Genomic DNA, 22,432 nt, shown 5'->3' with positions numbered 1-22,432 from the left:
GTATGGGCTAGAATAAATTTGTTACTTTCATAGCCCTGTCTCAGTCTCATCCTTGGCTTTGACAATATGAAAGTGACCGAGGTATGAGCGATGCTAGTAATGCTTTTCTTGCTAGTGGCTTTACGTCGCACCGACACAGATAGGTCTTATGGCGACGATGGGATAGGAAAGGCCTATGAGTTGGAAGGAAGTGGCCGTGGCCTTAATGGGAGACCACGGAAAACCATCTTCAGGGCTGCCGACAGTAGGATTCGAACCCACTATCTCCCAGATCCACGTTCACAGCCGCGCGCCCCTAACCGCATGGCCAACTCGCCCGGTATGCTACTAATGCAGCCAATGCCCGTTATGAATGGTGTAAAAATATCACTCATAAGGTCGGATGGTGCATGCATTTAAGTGGGCTTGGCAGACTGATATGTAATAGCAACTTCTGGCTCTGTGAGGAAAGCAACGGGAAAGTACCTCCATTTCTGCTCATTTATGTCGTATACATTTTACCATACCGGTTATGATAACAGAGATATTCATGAATTTGGATTTTTGTTGCCAAGTCCATATCAACGCCGAGCCCCGACAAAATGGGTAAACAGAATTTAATGAAAATCGGTATATAGAGTCGGGGAATAAGAAACTACAGTTTAAGCTATGAACAATGTTATTCACCCTGGGTGAAATGGTAGTTTAGGGGAAGGCACCTAAAATTTAATTTTTAAATACCTGTGTTCTTGGTTTTATGGAAAAGTACTACATAACAAAAGTTATAGAGAATATAATTTTCGATCATTAATGTTGAAATGGATGATAAAAACCCTATATCCCTATATATATATATATTAATTTAAAAATGACCTATCGGTGATTAAATATATACATCTTATCAATTAATTATATAGTTCAATAATTGAAAACATGCAGTGATGTCCCAAACATCACAAGATGACAGTCGACTGAGCTCGGATATCATTTCATGACCTACGCATACTATAATTCCTATAAGTAATCGAACAGTAAAATTCTGCTAGAATTTCGAACATGGTACGGTCTTTCTATGTCTGACGAAGGACCACATCCATGAGGGCATGAAGAGAGAGGAAGGGGAGCGGTGATGGTAGTGGTGGTGGTGGTGGTGGTTGTGGTGGTGATAATTGTTTTAAGAAGAATTACAGATGAAGGCGAGCGGGGCGTTGTCCTACATGTTAGGCACCTATCAAAAATAGTCGTCATCAGGAAGAAGATCATCAGACGAATGGCTGAAAATCGTTCAGTTCTATCGCTGAAAGGTATAAAGTTCAAGGTACATACAGGGGTTAGACAAGGCTGCAATCTTTCACCTTTATTGTTCATAGTTTACATGGATCATCTGCTGAAAGATATAAAGTGGCATGGAGGGATTCCGCTAGGTGAAAATGTAGTGAGCAGTTTGGCCTGCGCTGACGACTTAGTCTTAATGGCAGATTGCGCCGAAATCCTGCAGTCTAATATCTTGGAACTTGAAAATAGGAGCAATGAGCAGTGTTGCCAACTTATATTTTTCAAGGTCCGCTAAATACTACTAAAAATCCGCTAAAATTCCGCCAAGAAATCCGATCTCAAATAATGACCAATAATAATAATAATAATAATAATAATAATAATAATAATAATAATAATAATAAAAGTAATAAAAGTAAATGTCTGCACTCACCTGATCTGAGAGTTTCACTGGGATTAACCGCCTGCCTGCGAGCCGGCGAGCTAAAACTTGTAGGTGTTCTACTGCCGGGTGCAAACTAGGTGAATCCCCTACCTCAAGGGCCACACACAGAACAGGCGAGTCCATTAAACAGTCTTCCTTCATAGCATAAATATAAATGCTACTCTCTCACAGTCTCATTACCTGTCGTCATTCGTCAACTAAGAGATAAGTACCCTTTCCCCACTCATTACAAATTTATGATACCATGATCTCATCACATCAAATCCAAATAACATGTTCTCCTCATGTGACTGGTAGCTCCTGATAAGAAGCTCGGAGACAGACTGGAGTACAAGTTTTAAAGATGTATGAGACCAGAGATGTCCCATCCGATTTTCGGCAGAATGTTGTTATACATATTCCCAAGAAAGCCGGTGCTGACAAGTGTGAAAACTAACGCACCATTAGTATCGTATCTCATGCCTGCAAAATTTTAACACGTATTATTACCGGGCGAGTTGGCCGTGCGCGTAGAGGCGCGCGGCTGTGAGCTTGCATCCGGGAGATAGTATGTTCGAATCCCACTACAGGCAGCCCTGAAGATGGTTTTCCGTGGTTTCCCATTTTCACACCAGGCAAATGCTGGGGCTGTACCTTAAGGCCATGGCCGCTTCCTTCCAACTCCTAGGCCTTTCCTATCCCATCGTCGCCATAAGATCTATCTGTGACGGTGCGACGTAAAGCCCCTAGCAAAAAAAACACGTATTATTTACAGAAGAATGGAAAAACAAGTTGAAGCTGAGTTGGGAGAAGATCAATTTGGCTTCAGAAGAAATGTAGAAACACGTGAAGCAATCCTGACTTTACGTCGCATCTTAAAGGATCGAATCAAGAAGGACAAGCCTACGTATATGGCATTCGTAGATCTAGAAAAGACATTCGATAATGTTGATTGGACCAAGCTATTTAAGATTCTGAAGGTGATTGGGATCAGATACCGAGAACGAAGAATTATCTACAATCTGTATAAAAATCAGTCTGCTGTGATAAGAATCGAGGGCTTTGAAAAAGAAGCAGCAATCCAGAAAGGAGTGAGGCAAAGCTGCAGTTTGTCCCCCCTCCTTTTCAATGTTTACATAGAACAGACAGTAAAGGAAATGAAAGAGGAATTTGGAAAGGGAAGAACAATCCAAGGAGAGGAAATCAAAACCTTGAGATTTGCCGATGACATTGTTATTTTATCTGAGACTGCAGAAGATCTCGAGAAGCTCCTGTATGCTATGGACGAAGTCATGGGTAAGAAGTACAAGATGAAAATAAATAAGTCCAAAACAAAAGTAATGGAGTGCAGTCGATCGAAAGCAGGTGATGCAGAAAATATTAAATTAGGAAATGAAGTCTTAAAGGAAGTAGATGAATATTGTTACTTGGGTAGTAAAATAACTAACGATGGCAGAAGTAAGGAGGACATAAAATCCAGACTGGCACAATCAAGGAAGAGCTTTCTTAAGAAGAAGACTTTCGCGTGGAGCGTGGCTTTGTATGGAAGTGAAACATGGACCCTAACTAGCTCAGAAAGAAAGAGAATAGAAGCTTCTGAAATGTGGTGTTACAAAAGAGTGCTGAAGGTGAGATGGATAGATCGAATCACGAATGAAGAGATACTGAATCGAATTAGTGAGAGGAGATCGATTTGGCTAAATTTGACGAGAAGAGATAGAATGACAGGACACATCTTAAGACACTCAGGACTTGTTCAGTTGGTTTTTGAAGGAAATGTAGGCGGTAAGAACAGTAGGGGTAGACCAAGGTATAAATATGACAAGCAGATTAGAGCAGATGTAGGATGCAGTAGTTACGTAGAAATGAAAAGGTTAGCACAGGGTGGCATGGACGCTGCATCAAACCAGTCCATGGACTGATGACTCAAACAACGACAACACATGGCCTGTTTGGAATTCTACCGCTAAACTTTCTGAAGTTGTCGACACATCCGAATTCCTTGAGATATTTGCAAAAATTCCTGGTTGTTCAGATGTAGGTGGTAGTGACGTAAATGCCTGATTGCAGAATGACAGTAATGCTGGTTACGGCATAGTGACCGATGACGAAATTATTGCCGCCTGTGATACAGAGGACATCGGTGATGGTGAAATGGAAAACGAAAGTGACGTTTTATGGAAAGAAGTAATGCCTCGTACGGTGACAACAGCGCAAGTGGAAAAAACTAATGGTTTATCTAGGACAGGGATAGCAAACCTTTTCCGACTACCGTGTGAATTAAGGTCTTGTTTATTACTTTTTACTGTTTAAATGACGCCCCCATCTCATTTGACTTCATTTAATTATTAGATTACATTACACACAAATCCATCCGGCTGAATGATTCATGATTCTGCAAACATCACTAAAAATTGCATTTCAAAAAACAAGTAATTTGTTTAAATCTAATGTAATTTGTAAAAGTATGGGCATACAATTAATTGTGATATACTTCTTGATTAAAGCGGTAGATGGTAATTTTAGACCATTTATTAAATGTTAAAACCATTAAAATATGTTAGTATGTTGTGTGACGTACCACCGAAGTCGTGTTCGCGTGTCACCTAGTGGCACGCGTGTCATAGGCTCTAGCCGAACTGATGTTGGTGAAACGTCTACGCAGTCTTGCTGCTCTCAAACGCTACACAAATTTGAAACAAAAGAAAATTACACACTATTTCAGTTCATAGAAGTGAGTACTGTACGCATTTTATTGAGTTTATGAGCCAAAAGAGTTTTATTAAACTTATTGTTAGCGTCAAGATAAAGGTTTGTGTAGATTTGTAGCTCATATTCATTTATTCGTTTGTTTTTTAATTATCCCTTTCAGACCTGAAAGAAAACTGGAGGTGTGAATTTTTGTTTGTACGTCAAGAACTGACAAAAATGCTCCTCAATACACATATTAATAGTTTATTTTTTAAATAAAAACTAACATCCGAAAAACAGGACCCACACAATTGTGCGTATCAAAATTCAAAACCTCGTTGTATCACGTACGATGGTGTAGCTTCAAAATTTACGTTCACTAACCAATGTACACACTTCATTGAATATATTCCGGTATTCAGTAAAGCTTCTAGATTAATACAAACGCAGTAAATAAATACATACTTTCGGCACTACTGCTTCCTGCCATCTCGCCGATCAACTGTGCTTTTTAAACTCTTCTTCCTTCGCCCTGGCGGTCAAGCGCATACTAAAATCAATTGAAATACACGCCACGTGTCCTGCACAATCACTGCAGTCCGGTGTAGCGCCGAAAAAACATCAAATACGGTCAGGGATAACTAAAATACGAACCCGCACAATTGTGCGTACTCGGTCTGAAAGGGATCAGGATTTTCTGTAATCCGGATTACCGCCAATTTCAACCAGTCCGGACAAACGAGGTTCTTGTGTATACATGTCAAGATAATTTCGGCATTACTGATTGGTTTTTTTTTGGCAACGTATGTATGTATGTTCAGTCCCCAGCCCTAAGGCTGGTTGGATCCTCAACAGCTCCACCATCAGCTGTCATAAATGGCCTAGGCATCACTGAAGAGGCGTACTAGGGAAATGAGGAGTGAGGTAGTTTCCCGTTGCTTTCCCCACCGAGCCAGGAATTGCGATTACAGATCAGTCTGCCAAGCCCACTGAAATGCATGCACCAACTGACCCTATGAGCAACATTTTCACACCATTCATAGCAGAGCCTGGCTGCATAAGGAATGGCATTACTAGCATCACTCATACCTCAGTCACTTTCATATTGTCAAAGTCAAGGATAAGACAGAGACAGATCAATGAAAGAATAACAAAATTGCTCTAGCCTATACCAGAGGACGTAGTGCACTGTAAACACTAGGTCCTGCCAGAAGAGGCATGTATCTTCCTCAAAATCGTTATCTTCCACACAAATGCTCTTATACCCAAATTACAACCCCATACTGTGGAAACAAAAATGGAGATGGCCATGTTTGTAACCAGGCTACTCATATTCGAATTGTGAACTTGTGCACTTGGGAATGTAGCTCGGCTGTTTTACTCCCGCGCCGTATTTGCAATGTTCTCTTTTCTCTACAATATTAGTGTCTTCAGTAAGTATAACGTGTGTGGTATTGGAGGACAGTGCATGAGAGGAAATGCATAAGAGTAATTGATTTCCTTGTTCAAGAGGTGTGGGCTCACTCGGGCACGCAGGGGAATTAAGGCGAAACTGACTACAAAGGAACGGATTCAATTAAAAATATCCCGCACGTGAGCTTTTCTTCAGACAGTCATGCGTAATTCCAGCGTGCGTAAGTTACATCACAACCCTGGCCTAACGGAATGTGAGCTTCATGTGGCGACTGGTGTCCGGTAGCGTATAAAAGGACAGAATTTGGTAGGTATGGTATCAGTGGAAGTAGAACCTCTTTACTCAACAGTCAACAGCATGGCAGCAAGAAAGGTAATTACTGAATTATTAATATTCAGTATTATTAATATAGGTCTAAATAATTTTAGAGTATAATTTTATCTGCACAATTCACAATTTTCATATCGCTTTAGGTATACTAAACTCGAAAGTGGATTCACGAGTGCAATTGGATTATATAAAAGAGTCACTGAATGGGTGGCTATAATTCTAGATTAGATAACTCAGAGAATTTGATTAGGTGAAGCATTATTTGACTCTCTAACCATTCATAGGGGAATTCCTCAAGGCAGTATTATTGGACCTTTATGTTTTCTTATTATATAATTGTCGGCCCCGTGGTGTAGGGGTAGCGTACCTCCCTCTTATCCAGAGGCCCCGGGTTCGATTCCCGGCCAGGTCAGGGATTTTTACCTGGATCTGAGATCCACTCAGCCTACGTGATTTTAATTGAGGAGCTGTCTGACAGTGAGATAGCGGCGACGTTCTCGAAAGCCAAGAATAACGGCCGAAATGATTCGTCGTGCTGACCACACGGCACCTCGTAATCTGCAGGCCTTCGGGCTGAGGAGCGGTCGCTTGGTAGGCCAAGGCCCTTCAAGGGCTGTAGTGCCATGGGGTTTGGTTATTATAAAAATGACATGAGTAAAGAATTTGAATCAGAGGTAAGGCTTTTTGCAGATGATGTTATACTGTATTGCACCCTTGCTTCATATGATGGGTGCAGTATAGAGTAATAAATAAGTTACAATATTGTGAGCAACTGCAAAAAGACCTCGATAGTAATAAGAATAATTTCGTGTGGCTATTACTAGCCGACTGGAGCCCTTGTAAGGCAGACCCTCCGATAAGGGTGGGCGGCATCTGCCTTGTGTAGGTAACTGCGTGTTATTGTGGTGGAGAATAGTGTTGTGTGTGGTGTGTGAGTTGCAGGGATGTTGGGAACAGCACAAACACCCAGCCCCCAGGCCATTGGAATTAGCCAATGAAGGTTAAAATCCCCGACCCGGCCGGGAATCGAACCCGGGACCCTCTGAACCGAAGGCCAGTACGCTGACCATTCAGTCAACGAGTCGGATACCTCGATAGTGTTGTGAGATGTACAATGGTATGATAATATGATATGATGATAAACGGGGTTAAAAGTCAGGTTGTAATTTTCACTATTAGGAAAACTTCTCACATTTTTAATTACTGTGTTGATGGGGTGAAGTTCCTTATGGGGATCACTGTAAGTACCTATAATAGGTGTTAATATACTGTACGGAAAGATCTTCATTCGGGTAAATGGTATTGCAAATAAAGGGTGCAGATCTCTGCACATGGTATGAGAGTAAAGGATGTAAAGGAGAGGGCATAAAAGTCTCTGGTAAGACCCCAACCAGAGTATGGTTCCAGGACATGGGACCCCTCACCAGGATTGCTTGATTCGAGAAGTGGGAAAAATACGAAGAAAAGAAGCTCGGTCTGTTCTGCGTGATTTCCGACAAAAGAGTAGCGTTACAAAAATGCTGCAAAGTTTGGTCTGGGAGGATTTGGGAGAAAGGAGACTAGCTGCTCGACTGTTATATGTTCCGAGCTGTCAGTAGAGAAATGGCGTGGAATGACATTAGTAGACGAGTGGTGTAGGAGAAATCACAATTTGAAGGTAAAGTTGAAATTCAAGAGGACAAATTGGGGAAATATTCGTTTAAAGGAAGGGGAGTTAGGGATTGGAATAATTTACCGAGGGAGATGTTCAATAAATTTCGAAATTCTTTGCAATTATTTAAAAAAATACTAGGTAAAAACAGATAGGGAATCTGCCACCTGGGAGACTGCCCTAAATGCAGATCACTGGTGACTAACTGACTGATTGATTGCAGATCAATTTTTGTCTCTCTGTGTCTTGTTTATTCGTTAGTTTTTTGTTTGTTTGATTTATCACGGTTGAATGAATTTTTGTATCTGCGTACTTAACTTCAGAGAGAGCATGTTAGTCTACTGTACCGTGGAGTAGGAATATTAAGGAGATCAAAAGAGGAAATACCAAATTAATATTATTTTATGCAATTTGCTTTACATGGCACCGACAAAGGCAGGTCTTACGGCGACCATGGGCTAGGAGAGAGAAGGAAGCGTCCGTGGAAACAGGAAAATGTTGTACTGTACTTTAAATAATGCCACGGTCGTTTCCTTCAAATTGCGACGTAAAGGAAAATTGCAGTTGTACAGTTTGTCTGTACACCTCAGATTTAGACGAAGTGTATAAAAGTGGATTCAATTCTATTTTTGTCTCTTTCTTTGTGTTGGTTTGTTTATCATAACATCATAGGAAAACGAAAACAAACTTTCTCAAAACTCGGTGCTGGTAGCCGGGTTGTGCACTAGGGACTAGGCCTTACATTATTTCATTAGTGTGCCGTGGAGTAGCAATATTAAGGGGATGGAAACAGGAACACCGTACATCGCTGTGTACAATATCATGTCCGAACTTTTGTGCTTCCTTCCTTTCTACCGCACGAGGAATTAAAACCAGAGATAATCGCGATTATTATATTTTGTGCAAACTTACAAATATCTCCGGAAATATTAGTTCTACGTATATAAAAATGTAGATAAAAAAGAAGACGCCGGACTGAGTGGCTCAGACGGTTGAGGCGCTGGCCTTCTGACCCCACCTTGACAGGTTCGATCCTGGCTCAGTTCGGTGGTATTTGAAGGTTCTCAAATACGCCTGCCTCGTGTCGGTGGATTTATTGTCATGTAAAAAACTCTTACGGGGCAAAATTTCGGCACTTTGGCTTCTCCAAGAACCGTCGAAAAAGTGCTTAGTGGAGCGTAAGAACATTATTATTATTATTATTATTATTATTATTATTATTATTATTATTATTATTATTATTATTATTATTATATTATTATTATTATGTCCCAGCTCCATGGCTAAAGTGTTAGCACGCTGGCCTTTGGTAACAGGGTCCCGAGTTCGATTCCCGGCAGGGTCGGGAATTTTAACCAAAATTGGTTAATTCCCCTGGCACGGGGAATGGGTATATGTACAAGGGTTGGGGCAAAAGTCATAGCAAATAGTTTTTTTTTCTTGAAGATACCAGTCCGGTTGGAAAATGTGACATATACAGACGAAAGGACAAGGTGTTAACTACATGTGTGAACAATGAATAGCACTGAACTATCGTAACACACTAATTTATTACGGTAGTATAAGGGCAATATGGCCTTTCCGGTGCAAAAGAATGATAACACGGTACACATAAAGTTGACATGACAAATCTGGGCCTAAAGACCCTCAAAGTAGTCCCTTGCTACTGACACCACACGCTGCCAACGATGTGGGAGGCGCTGAATACCATATGCCTCAGCATTTGCCGTACCATGTGTGAATCGAGTCACCTGTTGGCGCACAGCATTAGAAATGTCCTCTCATGTTGCAAACCGCCTACCACGTAGTGGTTCCTTAATCCTTCGAATGAGATAAAAGTCACAGGGCGAAATGTCGGGGAAGTACGGTGGCTGCTCCAATTCTTCTCATCCCCAACGTCGCAGTAGCTGCCCTACACACTCTGCTTTATGTTGTTTTGCATTGTCGTGCAGGATTATTGCACTGTCCAAAAGATCCGGACGTTTCTCCCGAACGCCACGTCGTACCTGTCGCACCAGGAAGTCCCTGTAGTACTGTGCGGTCACTGTTCTGCCATGTGGAACAAAGTGGTAAACAATGACACCCCTGACGTCATACGCGACGATCATCTTCAATTTGACTGGGGAAGGATTCTGACGGACCTTCTGCCTCCTTGGTGATCCAGCATGTTGCCACTCCGCGGACTGACGTTTCAGTTCTGGTTCGTATGCCCCGGCCCAAAATTCATCGATGGCGATTATTCGTGACAAGAATTGATCGCCGTCCTGTTGCCAGCGTGCAAGGTGGTCGGAGCATATTGCATAGCACACCCACCTTTGGACTTCCGTCAGTGCATGCGGTACCCACCGCGATGCGATTTTGCGCAGTTGCAGCTCATTACGCAAAATCCGGTGGACGGTGCGTTTCTCGATGCCACTCGCCCTCTCTAACTCCAAAGTAGAGTATTAAAACTAACATTACCTTACCTAAGCTAGCTGGCCTGGCGCCGTAAATTGCTGTCGGGGTTGGGCCTACAGCTCCGCCCAGCTCCCAGGACAAGGAAACTGTGTTAAACAAGAGACAGTTGGATAGTCAGAAGGGGAGCTCTTCAGCTCTTATACAAATAGTTATTCAAATCAGATACAGTAGACATAATGATTTTTAAGAGATGAAAACGTTATACTATTATCAAGAGCACTACTGCTCCAATCAATTACAAGTCACGAGACTGGGCTCCAAAATTTACAAAATTAGAAAGAGCGACTTTGCTCCACACAATTAATTAGGAGGCTACTCTCCAAAATTTACAAGATTCAAATCTTTCCAAGGCACAGTTTAACTTTTACGTTACGTAAAAATACAACCAGATTCCACTGCCTACTCGCTCGACAGTCTATATTACATTTAAATTGAAAGTAAATTTTAGGAGGGGCAATAAAAGCCCATTCTACCTGGCCTTAGTAGAAAAAGAAAAGACTAAAGTTATTGGCCGTAAATCAAAATGTTAAGAGGCGAACTCTTGCACTCCTTTGAAGTTCACTTGAAATTCATAGAACCCTATGTGGGTTCATGGCCCGGAAAACAGAGGCTAAGCCTGTACTACTGAGGTGACTAGATAGATAGAAAATTTAAATTACAAAAGGAAGAGGAAAATTTTAAAGTTTACAAAATCATAGTCACCTCAATACCAAGTTGAGGGGAATAACAGAGGGTTAACACTCTTTATCCCCTTGCTTGAAAATTCACATTGAAAAGCTGTTAGGATTTACATTAAGAAATAATTTTTAAACCTTCCCCTCGAGTTAGCTTTCTGAGACTATTACATGATTGAAAGATGTCTGTCATTACCTTGAGTTGGTGGGCCTTTCGGAGATGGATGAAGCAAACCCCCTGCCTCCTCTATGAACACGCTCTATACCTCTTGACTGGAGCGATCGAAAGACAACATGGCCCAAAATGTCTCAACTTTTATGGCGGAGAGGAAGGTTCTAGAATACTCTGGGCCGAAGCCCTGGACATACCTACAAGTATTATTGGTTGATTGAATAAATATGAACAATTCTTGATTGGCTACAATTTTAAACGGGTGGGAAGAGATAGACGTGCTATACTGAGAGTCAACACAAGACCAAGCGGGCCCTTTGATGTTTGCCAGATTTCTGGTCAGTGAAGAGGCTTCCGCAGCGGTAAATAGTTCCTACGTTTGTTGCTTGTTGCTGCACTCAGGGGCTTCCCTCAGTATGGTTAGATTTTCTGGTGAATTGACTTGACTAATTAAAAAATTTTGCGCTGTAAATATATGGAAATTATTTCACAAGTTATGTTATTCGGGTTCGTTACCAACTCTTACAATTCATACGTAGATGGCCGTGAATAGTTACTGTTCTCGGTGGTGTATGTAGCAAAATAAATAATTATTTAACATGAGTTTGATATCTTATTGCATTGTGTACTTTCAAGCTTTGTACGAGTTCATTCCATTCCGGTTAATTAGCATAATTAGCTAGCTAATAATAAGTTTTCCAAGAAAACTGTTGGCAGTACTGGCTGCAATAGCATGCTCAATATTCATAATGACTGCCAGCCGTGAACAACACGTGGGTGACGCTATGACGCTTGAGTTACAAGTGAAATACTGTAAAGCTAATAAAAGAGGGGGGGGGGGGGAGATTAAGTAGGAAGATTCAACAAATTGTTATGAACATTTACAGTTGCCTACGAGATGAGAATCCGCTGTGGACTGTGGAGAAAGTAGTAAAAAAACCGCACAGCTGACCGGCTTTTCTACCTACAGTGTTTACACGGCTCGCGCGGAATTTAAAGCAATTCGTATGTTTCTTGTGGTACCATATCGTATATGCTGGCCTGTGGTTGTTTATATATGCCGTGAGGGTTTCTGACGATACGTCTCCCTAAGTTGCTGAAAATTTAGTTTAAGTAGTGTCTGAATTATGTAAACAAGCAATCACGACAGTAAGGAAAGTGAAACAAAACGTAACTCAACTAAGCTGCATGCCAGATTTATGTGACAGAAAAGGCTTGTTCGTTTGACTGTTCGTCAGTAGGCCTATGTGTCAGCTCAGTGGATCATGAATTCGTTTTTACCTTCCGAATGAAGAGACTACAATATTTACAACATTCCTGGAAACACTGTATTTTGCAATCCCACTCATAGGTGGGTTTTCAGCTTGTTGAACTGTGAGAATCTGCCACTGACAGTCGTTGCACGAGAGAGGAATCATATCTATGTCGTCATACTTTTCGTTGTAAGTCCCCATGTGCCTCACACAAATTGCATTATGAAATAAAAGTAAATCTTGCTTCTCTTGCCTCGGTATTCGTCAGTAATCTGTAGGTTTTACATGGTCAATAAAGGAATAAACAGGTATGGTACGTAATCAAAACACAGTACAACTATGTGAAAGGAAGTGATTTCTTTTGATGCTACAATATTTGAGAATGAAGTACTTGTCAGATAAACGCACGGCGTTAATAATAGGCTGGTTGCGGCGGAGGAGAACCGGGACGGGAAGGGGGAACAGGGGACGTGCTCACATGCGGAAGGATACTTTTCCTCAGCTCTTGAGTTGACTTTCAGTACAGTAACCGTAGAACACCAAAAACAATCTACAACCAATTCAGTTTAGGAAATCAATGAAAATAAAAATTCTCTTGAAATTTAATTCTCCATCCTCCCACCAGACGGAGCACATAAATCGGCAGTAGGGACATCTGACGATAAACGTTCAAACTTCTTCCAATAGAAGGTTCACTGTTCGTATTATACGTAGGTGGATCAAAAGGTTAGTTGCACTAACGCACCGCAGCAGCGCGCTGTGTGTCGCAAACGTGGGCACAGCGGAGAAAGGGACAGACACTGCTCACACGTCTGTCAGGCAGGTCGCTGTGGTGTCTCGTCTAGTATTGTGTGAATAGCGACCAAATGCAATGGCGCGTCAACTGGACGTTCACTCCAAATATGAGGTGCGTGCGACAATCCGATACCTATGCGCCAAAAGGAAGAATTGCACGGACATTCATCGTGAAATTAGTGCTGTGTATGGGGAGCGGGCCATTTCCCGGCAAGGTATCGTAAAATGGTGTCAGCAATTCGAAGCCGGACGCACGGATATCACGGACAACCATCGCGAAGGCAGGCCCGCAACGTCCAGGACCCGTGCAAAGGTCAACAATGTGAATGCGATCATTAGACAGAACCGGCGCATTAAACTGAGAGAAATCGCGACGCAGCTGAACATGTCGTATGGCAGTGTGTTCGCCATTGTTCACGAGGACCTTGGATATCATAAGCTGTGTCAAAGATGGCTCTCACTTCTTCTCACCGATGAACACAAGCGACAACGTTTCCAATCCACCCAGCCTCCGAGACAGACGAATGAACAAATTAAGATTAAAATCCCGGACCGTACCGAGAATCAAACTCAGGACCCTTTAGACCAAAGGCCAGCATGCTAACCATTTAGCCATGGAGCAGGGCTGAAAACTCAGTAATACGGTAAGGCACCAGGGGCTTTATGAAAGAGGACCTGGTGGCTACATTCTAAACTAGTTCATTTTAATCACGGCCGACTTGATGCGTCGCTCTAGCTAGCTCCTTACCGGCCTTGACAATTGGGTCCACGCACTGTAATCGGAGTAGTTACACAGCTCGACACGTGGCGCTGGCGGCCGACCTATTTGCGGTAGAAATGCATACTTCTTTGTGGAAAATATATTGATTTTGATTGCCAATTTATCGTAATTTAGAGTTATGGAGAATGTTACATAAGTTAATACTGTTAAAATGATTAAGCCTAAAGGTTACTTTCGTTGATATTTGCCAAAATGATGTCGTGAAATGAAACTGCGGGGAGATGACTTAGTCCAGCTGACGTTCTGATATTGACTCTGATTGCCGATGTATCTTAATTTAGGGAATAAAATAGTATGTTACATTGACTAATATTGTTAAAGTGATTAATCCTAAAGGCTACTTTCATTGATATGTGCCAAAATAACGTCGTGAAATGAAACTGGGAAGGATGGAGTAGTCCAACTGACGTTCCTTAATTGTGAGGAATAATAGTAATCGTTTTTATATCATGGCATTCAGATACATAGCAGAACTTACCACAATACTTTTGTCTTCTGATGTTAATATTAAGAGTCATTGTTCAATTAGAGTTTTAAAATTCTTCAAGTGCTGTGAGTTTGCATCCGGGAGATAGTGGATTCGAACCCCACTGTCGGCAGCCCCGGAGATGGTTTTCCGTGGTTTCCCATTTTCACATCAGGCTGTACCTTAATTAAGGTCACGGCCGGTTCCTCCCCACTGCTAGCCATTTCCTATTCACCGGCGTCATAAGACCTATCTGTGTCGGTGCGACGTAAAACAAATAGTGAAAAAAGAAGAATAATTTAAATAAAAATTTAGTGAGAGAAAAGTATTTTGAGTAAATAAATTGTAAACTGTTCTCTGCTCGATGATGATAATGCTTGTTGTGTAAAGGGGCCTAACATCTAGGTCATCGGCCCCATTGCTCCGGTAACAACTCATCATACGTTGGCCTTACCGTCATAGCAGTAGTGATTCTTACTTGTCAATGTTTAAATGTTAAAGTTCAGATTATCTTGGATAAAAATGTGTTGTGTTGCTGTCACATGGCAAATACGACACCGCCTCAAGGATTATTCTATGAAAGAAAAATCATGGGTAAAAATACCTGGTTAGCTGCCACTCCCGGAGGCTCGGGCTCGATTCCTGGCCCTGCCGAAATTTCAAAAGTCGTACGAAGGCTGGAACGGGTTCCACTCAGCCATGGGAGGTCAACTGTGTAGAGGGGGTATCGATTCGCACCTCAGACATCCTCGAAGTGGTTTTCCATAGTTTCTCACTTCTCCTCCAAATAAATGCCGGGATGGTAATTAACTTAAGGCCACGGCTGCTTCCTTCACTCTTCCTTGTCTATGCCTTTCAATCTTCCCATCCTCAACACAAGGCCCCTGTTCAGCATGGAAGTTGCGGCCGCCTGGGCGAGGTACTGGTCATCCTTTCCAGTTGTATCCCCGACCCGCTGTCTTACGCTCCAGGACACTACCCTTGAGGTGGTAGAGGTGAGATCCCTCACTGAGTCGGAGAGAAAAGCCAAACCTGGAGGGGTAAACAGGGTAAGAAAGAAAGAAAGAAAGAAGGTAAATACCCGAAATAGAAACGGAAAACTGAGAGTGCTACCACCTTTTAGCCACTCCGTAGTTTTGTCCTGATCTGCAGAGAATTCGTGAAATGATAGTGTCCCTTTGCTCTTTTTTTCCTGCTCAGAATACAAAAAAGGCACACAGCAATATATATTCGAATATTTCCTAACACAGTTAAAGAAAAGTAAATCACCACACCATTAAAAAAACGAATTAGCACATAAATTAAAATCCTTGTTCAGGACTAAGTTACAACGAGAAATCACTTTGTTCTTGTTTCCATAAAATTTCTGCTCGAAGTACGAAAAGATGCACAAGAATGTCACAAATTCCAAGATTTGTAAACACAATTTAAAAAATATAATCACCACACTACACAATAAAAAATAAGCTCACTAGCGCATAACTATCAGATCTCAACATCAAGCCAACAAGCACCTCATTGCGAAGACATTGCCAACATTTACGACAGCAAAACCATATAAATAAAACTGGAAACGTGGCAATTTGCGGTATACAGCTTCCTGTCAGTGGGTAGTAGGCCAGCGCTCCAGCGGCGTTACGCTGAAACTTTCCAATTACAGCTTTATGCTGGGCTTCACAAGCGATTGTCAAGGCCGGTATAAGGAGCGCAGCGAGAGATCCAGTCGGCCGTGTTTTAATATAAAAGATAAGTAAATCCCCTGGCGTTAGCAGCCCCTCTGGCCTACCAAGCAACTGCTGCTCAGCCCCAAGTCCTGCAAATGAGGTGACATGTGGTCAGCGCGACGAATCCTCTCGACCGATATTCTTAGCTTTCTAGACTGGGGCCACCATGTCATCGCCAGACAGCTCCTCAATTGTAATCGTGTAGGCAGAGTGGACCCCAAACCTGCACTTAGGTCCAGGCAAATATTCACGACTTGGCCGGGAATCGAACCCAGGGCTTCCGAGTAAAAAAGAAAAGGGCACACACGTTACCCCTGTGCCATGGAGCTGGGTTCAGACGATCAAAAACTAAATAGAAAATGCAGCACTGTTTGCATTAATTTTATATACTGATATAACAAGAGTTTGTACTAAAAATAAAATTATACCGTACTAGAATCACACATGACTATACGTTTTAGTCTTTAGAGTTACCCGATTACTTTACCAAAAAAGTTATTTTTCACTTAAAAATACTGAACTTACTGCCAAAATCGTTGACCTTTTACCAGAGAAAGTATACCCTATTATTAAAAAAAATATATCCAAGGTGAAGAAAATGAGAACATTCAAGAAGAATCAACTAATAATCATTGTTCCACGTTCACTAATTCTTAAACACACTGTAACATTGGCAGCAAGTTTACTTGCTTATAAACACAGTATAATCTACAGCTTGCGCAAACTGTCAAACACCTCGCTGACTGCTCGAGAAGAGCAAATATTGTTAAAACTGATAAAGACAACTTCTTTCAGATTGCACCAGCATGGTTGTTCTACAGTACCATCTGATTCTTTCCCCAGAAGAAAGATAATTTTCTCTTTTAATTTCAGGATCAATGTACATCTCATTTTGGTCAATAAGAGGAGCTACTTGGTTCTTCACATAGTCCTTCATACTGTATATGTCATTCATTATACCTGTTCTGTCTGTTTAGATCTTGGTCCTCGCAGCGGTACTGGCTGTCGCCTCTCATCAAGCCACGGCAGGTGTCGTGGGTGGACTCGGTTTGGGAGGGTTTGGAGGATACGGTGGTGGCCACGCCGGCTCGTTTGCTCATGGGGAACCAGTAGTTGGACATGGAGGATACGGAGGTTATGGACATGGTGAACATGGCTCTATTGACTATGTGGTACGTTACATACATACATTGTCTTAATAGACTTTAGTGTCTTCCAGCATTCAGTCTAAAAGTCTTTGTGAAAGAAACAAGCGCCTCCATTAGCACTATGACCTTGTCTCGTCCTACACCACGCATCTTCATAGAGTATCAAAAACCATGCGTTATCAGTTCAAAAAATTTCATATTTCACTTATCCACTGAATACCAACTCTTCACTCTAAAAATATAATTTTCACCCTTTGGCTCCAAGTTAATATATAACTAACTTTCTAAATTTAATTTTCGTAACGTCTGGCTCCATGGCTACATTCTCAACGCCGAGTCCTTCCGTTCAGAGGGCCCTGGATTCGATTCCCGGCCAGGTCGGTTATTTTAGCCGCATGCGGCTAATTTATTTGAATCGAGTACTGGGTGCTTGTGTGTACTGGGATAAACACAACACACCATAATACACTGCCAACCAAACACAGAACCGCGCAGTAGGGTTTGTGTAAGGTAGGGCATCCGACCGGCAAACGTGTCCAAGCAACAAGTGCGACAGAGTTCGTACTTGCGACCCACTAGGGGGTAAACAAATCGGCGAATAATAATAATAATAATAATAATAATAATAATAATAATAATAATAATAATAATAATAATAATAATATTAGAACAAAGAATAAAACGTAAGTTACTTATGCTACATTTCTTAACTAATTTGCACTTACTAATCCAATTGGAAGCATTAAAAAAGTGAGGTATTCTAGCATATGCCTACATTTTGAAGGGATTATGATTTTATATAATAACTCTGTTCAGATTTCTCGCATATAAGGTCAGTTTTTATGTTCAGGAAGTTCTTAGGTGTAAATGAAACGAATTACGTGTTTAAGAAAACATCTTTATTAATCAAAATATCCCCCAAGTATTTCTTGACTTAATCTAAAACCAGATTTGTTTAAGACTTGATCAGTGGCCAACTTGGAGGTGAAAAATTAATGCAAGTGTTGTTTGCTAGGTGATCGTTTTATTGTTCTGCAGTAACCGATTTCTTTCAAATCCTTTTTCACACAGAGCATGATTCTTCTCTGATTACTTTCCTGTAAACCACATTACCAACACAACTTTCTCCTTGAACAACAAAACTTGAGATATGTTAAGTCATAGAAGCAGCAAAATAGTGTATTCAAGATCTGTAAATGAATCACGCTGTGAGAGCTGAAGTGGAACATTATTTCGCTTATACGAGGAGTGTTCGGAAAGTAAGGAAATAAAAGCCAACGTGCATTCACATAATGTTAAGTCTGTAGAAGTGAAAGTCATTTCTTTTCATTTTCAGTTGAGTTGTTTGATGTTTTTCAGTCTGTCGGAACTAATGCGAGATTAATATGTATAGGCATAGTAATTTTTATTCGACAGACTGAAAAACTTTTAAGATATATTAATATTTATTTAACAACACTTCCACAGTAAATGAATTCTCGGTGCCAAATTAACCTTCCAACTTCGTTGTCGCCATTATATACATTTCCAATTATTTAGGAACAAGCTCCTGCCACTAAGTAAAAGGTAAAAATAGAATTTTCTGTACAGGTCTATTAATTAAAGAAAACTAAATTATAAAGAAACAGTATAATTAGTGCGGCATTTCAGAGCTGTTGTAGAGGTGGTGTCCCAGAATCTTGATGGAGCCTCGGAGGACGAGAGGATAATTAGCTTCATTGGAAGTTGGAAGCGCTTCCACGTGGCGACAAATTTCTTGAAGGTCGTATTTAGATTTGTAGTAAGGGACAGTGGGTTTGTATTTTTTAAATCTTTTCTCGATTAACCTCCTGTGGCTGACCACTATGGTGTTCGAACCTGACAGTCGGATCTACGATGAATCCTTGAGAACTGTTGTCTTTAAAGTCTATGATGTCAATTCTCTGAGAACTACAGTTTATGGCCAGTCCGTGTACCTCCTCATGTACATTGAATCCCTTCTTTCTCAGTTCTTCGGCATTGAAGGACTTCATTTGGTGGTGCCGCGTGTTTCTTAGGAGCTCCCCGCGTATGCAGAATCCCAGGACATGACCAAGAGTTTCTCTCTCCCCGTGACAATGCCGATAGAGGTTGTTGTCCAGGGATCTGCCTGGCACCGAGCGCACCGCAGAAACATTAGCAACCACTTATTTTGTCTTCTGTACCTCAAGAATCCTAGAATTCTGCCGCCTGCCACTCCAACCACGTTTTGACTCCTCATCGTCGCGATTAGAGTCTCGTAACTAAGTTTATATTCGGAAGACTGTGGATTAGAATCCCACCGCCGGCAGCCCTGAAGATTCTCATTTTCACACCAGTAAAATGCTGGGCCTATACCTTTCCACTATCACTACGCCACTACCTTCCCAATCTAAGTCCTTTCCCTAACTAGAGTCGCCAAAAACCTTCGATGCGTTAGTGCAATGTTAAACCAATGAAATAAATAAATAAATAAATAAATAAATAAATAAATAAATAAATAAATAAATAAATAAATAAATAAATAAATAAATAAATAAATAAATAAATAAATAAATAAATAAATAAATAAATAAATAAATACTGTAATGTGTTTACAACAGTCACGGCAGACACCTTGACAGAACGAGGCCTACCAAGCGAGTTGTCAAGGGCGCGCAGATGTGAAGTTGCATTCGGGAGATAGTGGGTTCGAAGCACACTGTCGGCAGCCCTGAAGATGGTTTTCCGTGGTTTCCTGTTTTTACCAGGAAAATGCTGGGGGCTGGACCTTAATTAAGGCCACGGCTGCTTCCTTCCCACTCCTTGCTCTTTCCTATCGCATCTTCGTCGTAAGATCTATCTGTGTCGGTGAGACGTAAAACAACTTGAAGAAAAAAGAAAAAGAGACCTGCGGTCGGTAGACCCAGTGGATGTTATTATTATATGTTTTGGGGCATGGAAGACGAAAAGAAAGAAAGAAAGAAAGAAAGAAAGAAAGAAAGAAAGAAAGAAAGAATTGTCACTTCCTTCCCCAGTTTTCAGAATTTTAATTAATGTTTCCTCTTTAACATCATTAGCCGTTGCTTTGTTTACAGCCTCTCTTTATAGGTCTAATACGTCCATCAACATCTTCCAAAAACATTCCTTTCCGTCCACCAAAATGGCGTAGTTCTCCCATCTATATAACGTACGCTGGTTGCCTGGCTACGGTGTCCTTTTTTGTCGACGCTAAATTGCTTACCCTAATTCCATATAGACCCGGAGTCCAAAAACAAATCCATATTAATACAAGACACATCCTAACAAAAGAGTACAATTATTGCATATCATATTTCATACATATATTTATTTCAGGCACATCCTAAGTATCATTTCGCCTATGGAGTGACAGATCATCACACTGGCGATTCCAAGGCCCAGAAGGAGTCACGTGACGGCCATCACGTGGTGGGAGAGTACGAACTGAAGGAGCCTGGTGGCAATGTGAGGACTGTCAAGTATTCTTCGGACGAAAAGGGAGGATTCACCGCTCACGTCATCAACAGTGGTGGTAACGACCATTCTGGTGCCCATGGCTATGGACATGCGCACTCTCATGCCAACTTCCACGGCCCCGTAGTTGGTCCCGCTCACCCAGTGCCTGTTCATAGCGGCCATGGATACTGAGACACCACAGTCATGTCTTCACTAGTACATACTAAATTCATGCATTTATAACTCTTATACGTAAAACGAAATAAAATATTTGCATAATATGAATATTAACAATATGTTTTAAAATGTGTGTACTTTCCCTGTCATTTCTACAGTTTCCAAATTCACGATTACCTTACCTTCAGAACATCTGTGTCTGTTACTCTGTACGCAGTATGTCCAATACATGTGTTAAGAAGGAAGCCATACTTTCCAGTGGCGACCGTATCGAAAGCTTCAGTTTGTCGAAAACGATAGGTCAAAATATAATATATAACTAGAGCCCGGATTTCAAAGCAAATGCATGTTCCTAAATAAGCTGGTTACACTTGTGGAACTTTGAAGATATTCGTTATATGACTAATCAATTCCAAACAATCGTAACTTACTTTTCCGTGCATGTTCGCATGTTTTGGCTTTTTTGGGAGAAAATTCGTGCATAATGCATACCTAGAAAATTTGGGATTTAATAGAGAATAGTTGGATATTTATATAGGATTATATGACATTTCTTTTGATTTTGACGCATATATTATGTTAACTTGCATGATAGTGCCCTTTATGAACATGGGTTTGCAGAATTTGGGACCGCATGTCCGCGTTCTTTGTCCATTATTGAGAGAGAAAGAAACGGTATTCCTGGTATACTACTGTACTTGAACGACCAAAGTTAGATGCATAGAAGTCCTATAATCCAGTTCGCCAAGCACTTTCTTATCTGTTCCTTGAGTAAACATTGACGTAACCGGGAAGAACCCGCGTCGACCGCTCTAATCCTTAGAAATATGGTGTCCCAGTAAAAATTGAACCCTAAATTTTGCATTACTAAAGGCTATTTATTTTTTTCGTCTCTGTTAGACGAAGAAATCAAAACGTGACGCCGCGTTACTGAGATAGCATCTTACAAATCTTGGTTTTGCACTGAATCGTGTTTTGTTTTCCTGGAATTTCCTACCCCGAACTCAAAACTCTCACTGTTCACACGTCTGAGAGAAAAAAATTAAGAAAAGGGAGTTGTAAAGCAGCCCGCTAACACGCTTCAAATAATAATTTAGTGTCGGACTGTGCTGTGAAGTGTTGGTGTCATAACCACCTGTTAAAAGTCTTAAAAAATCTGCGAAGAGACCGCGTGTCTAAATGGATTGAGGAAAGACATTTCTAAGTTAATTTTTGAAAAGAGATAACTTCAGATATACTTCGTCCTAATTGTCTTCACTGAAGTATGAACCTGTCACTTCTTGCGACGTAGGAAGATCATTTTCTGTCTTCAGGAATGTTCTGTCAGATAAACGAATGAACTTAAACGAAGAAAATGTGGAGAAATTAGTTGTAAAATGTTTCAAAAGGAAGTGAATATATAACAATGTTGAACTGAATTTTGATAGTCCATATTTTCCAGTTTATTGTGCATGTTCCGTCATTTGATAGTGCATGAATGCATACATATTTTGAGATTTGATAGTGCATGGAAATCCTGGCTGTATACATAACACTAAGCCATACCTGTAAAAATGCGCACTATTAAA

The 22,432-nt window shown here is 41.0% G+C and overlaps 1 protein-coding gene across 1 annotated transcript; it reads left to right on the top strand.

Annotated features, from left to right (window-relative positions):
- The first annotated feature begins 1,108 nt into the window (after window positions 1-1,108).
- Window positions 1,109-20,879, top strand: LOC136883475 (adult-specific cuticular protein ACP-20-like). Its single transcript, XM_067155837.2, has 3 exons — window positions 1,109-1,297; window positions 17,064-17,258; window positions 20,568-20,879. The coding sequence occupies exons 1-3, from the start codon at window positions 1,109-1,111 to the stop codon at window positions 20,877-20,879; spliced, it is 696 nt and encodes a 231-aa protein (XP_067011938.2).
- Window positions 20,880-22,432: the final 1,553 nt, after the last annotated feature.

This window comes from Anabrus simplex, chromosome 1, assembly GCF_040414725.1.
Source record: "Anabrus simplex isolate iqAnaSimp1 chromosome 1, ASM4041472v1, whole genome shotgun sequence".
NCBI classification, from domain to species: Eukaryota; Metazoa; Arthropoda; class Insecta; order Orthoptera; family Tettigoniidae; genus Anabrus; species Anabrus simplex.
Note: the sequence above shows the minus strand (reverse complement) of the source record. Positions and strands in the feature narration are given on the sequence as shown.

Coding starts and splice junctions, on each gene's coding strand:
- LOC136883475 (XM_067155837.2), top strand. CDS start 1,109: ATGGTAGTGGTGGTGGTGGTGGTGGTTGTGGTGGTGATAATTGTTTTA. Junction 1,298..17,063: donor TGAAAGGTATAAAGTTCAAG/GTACATACAGGG, acceptor CTGTCTGTTTAG/ATCTTGGTCCTCGCAGCGGT. Junction 17,259..20,567: donor ATGGCTCTATTGACTATGTG/GTACGTTACATA, acceptor TATTTATTTCAG/GCACATCCTAAGTATCATTT.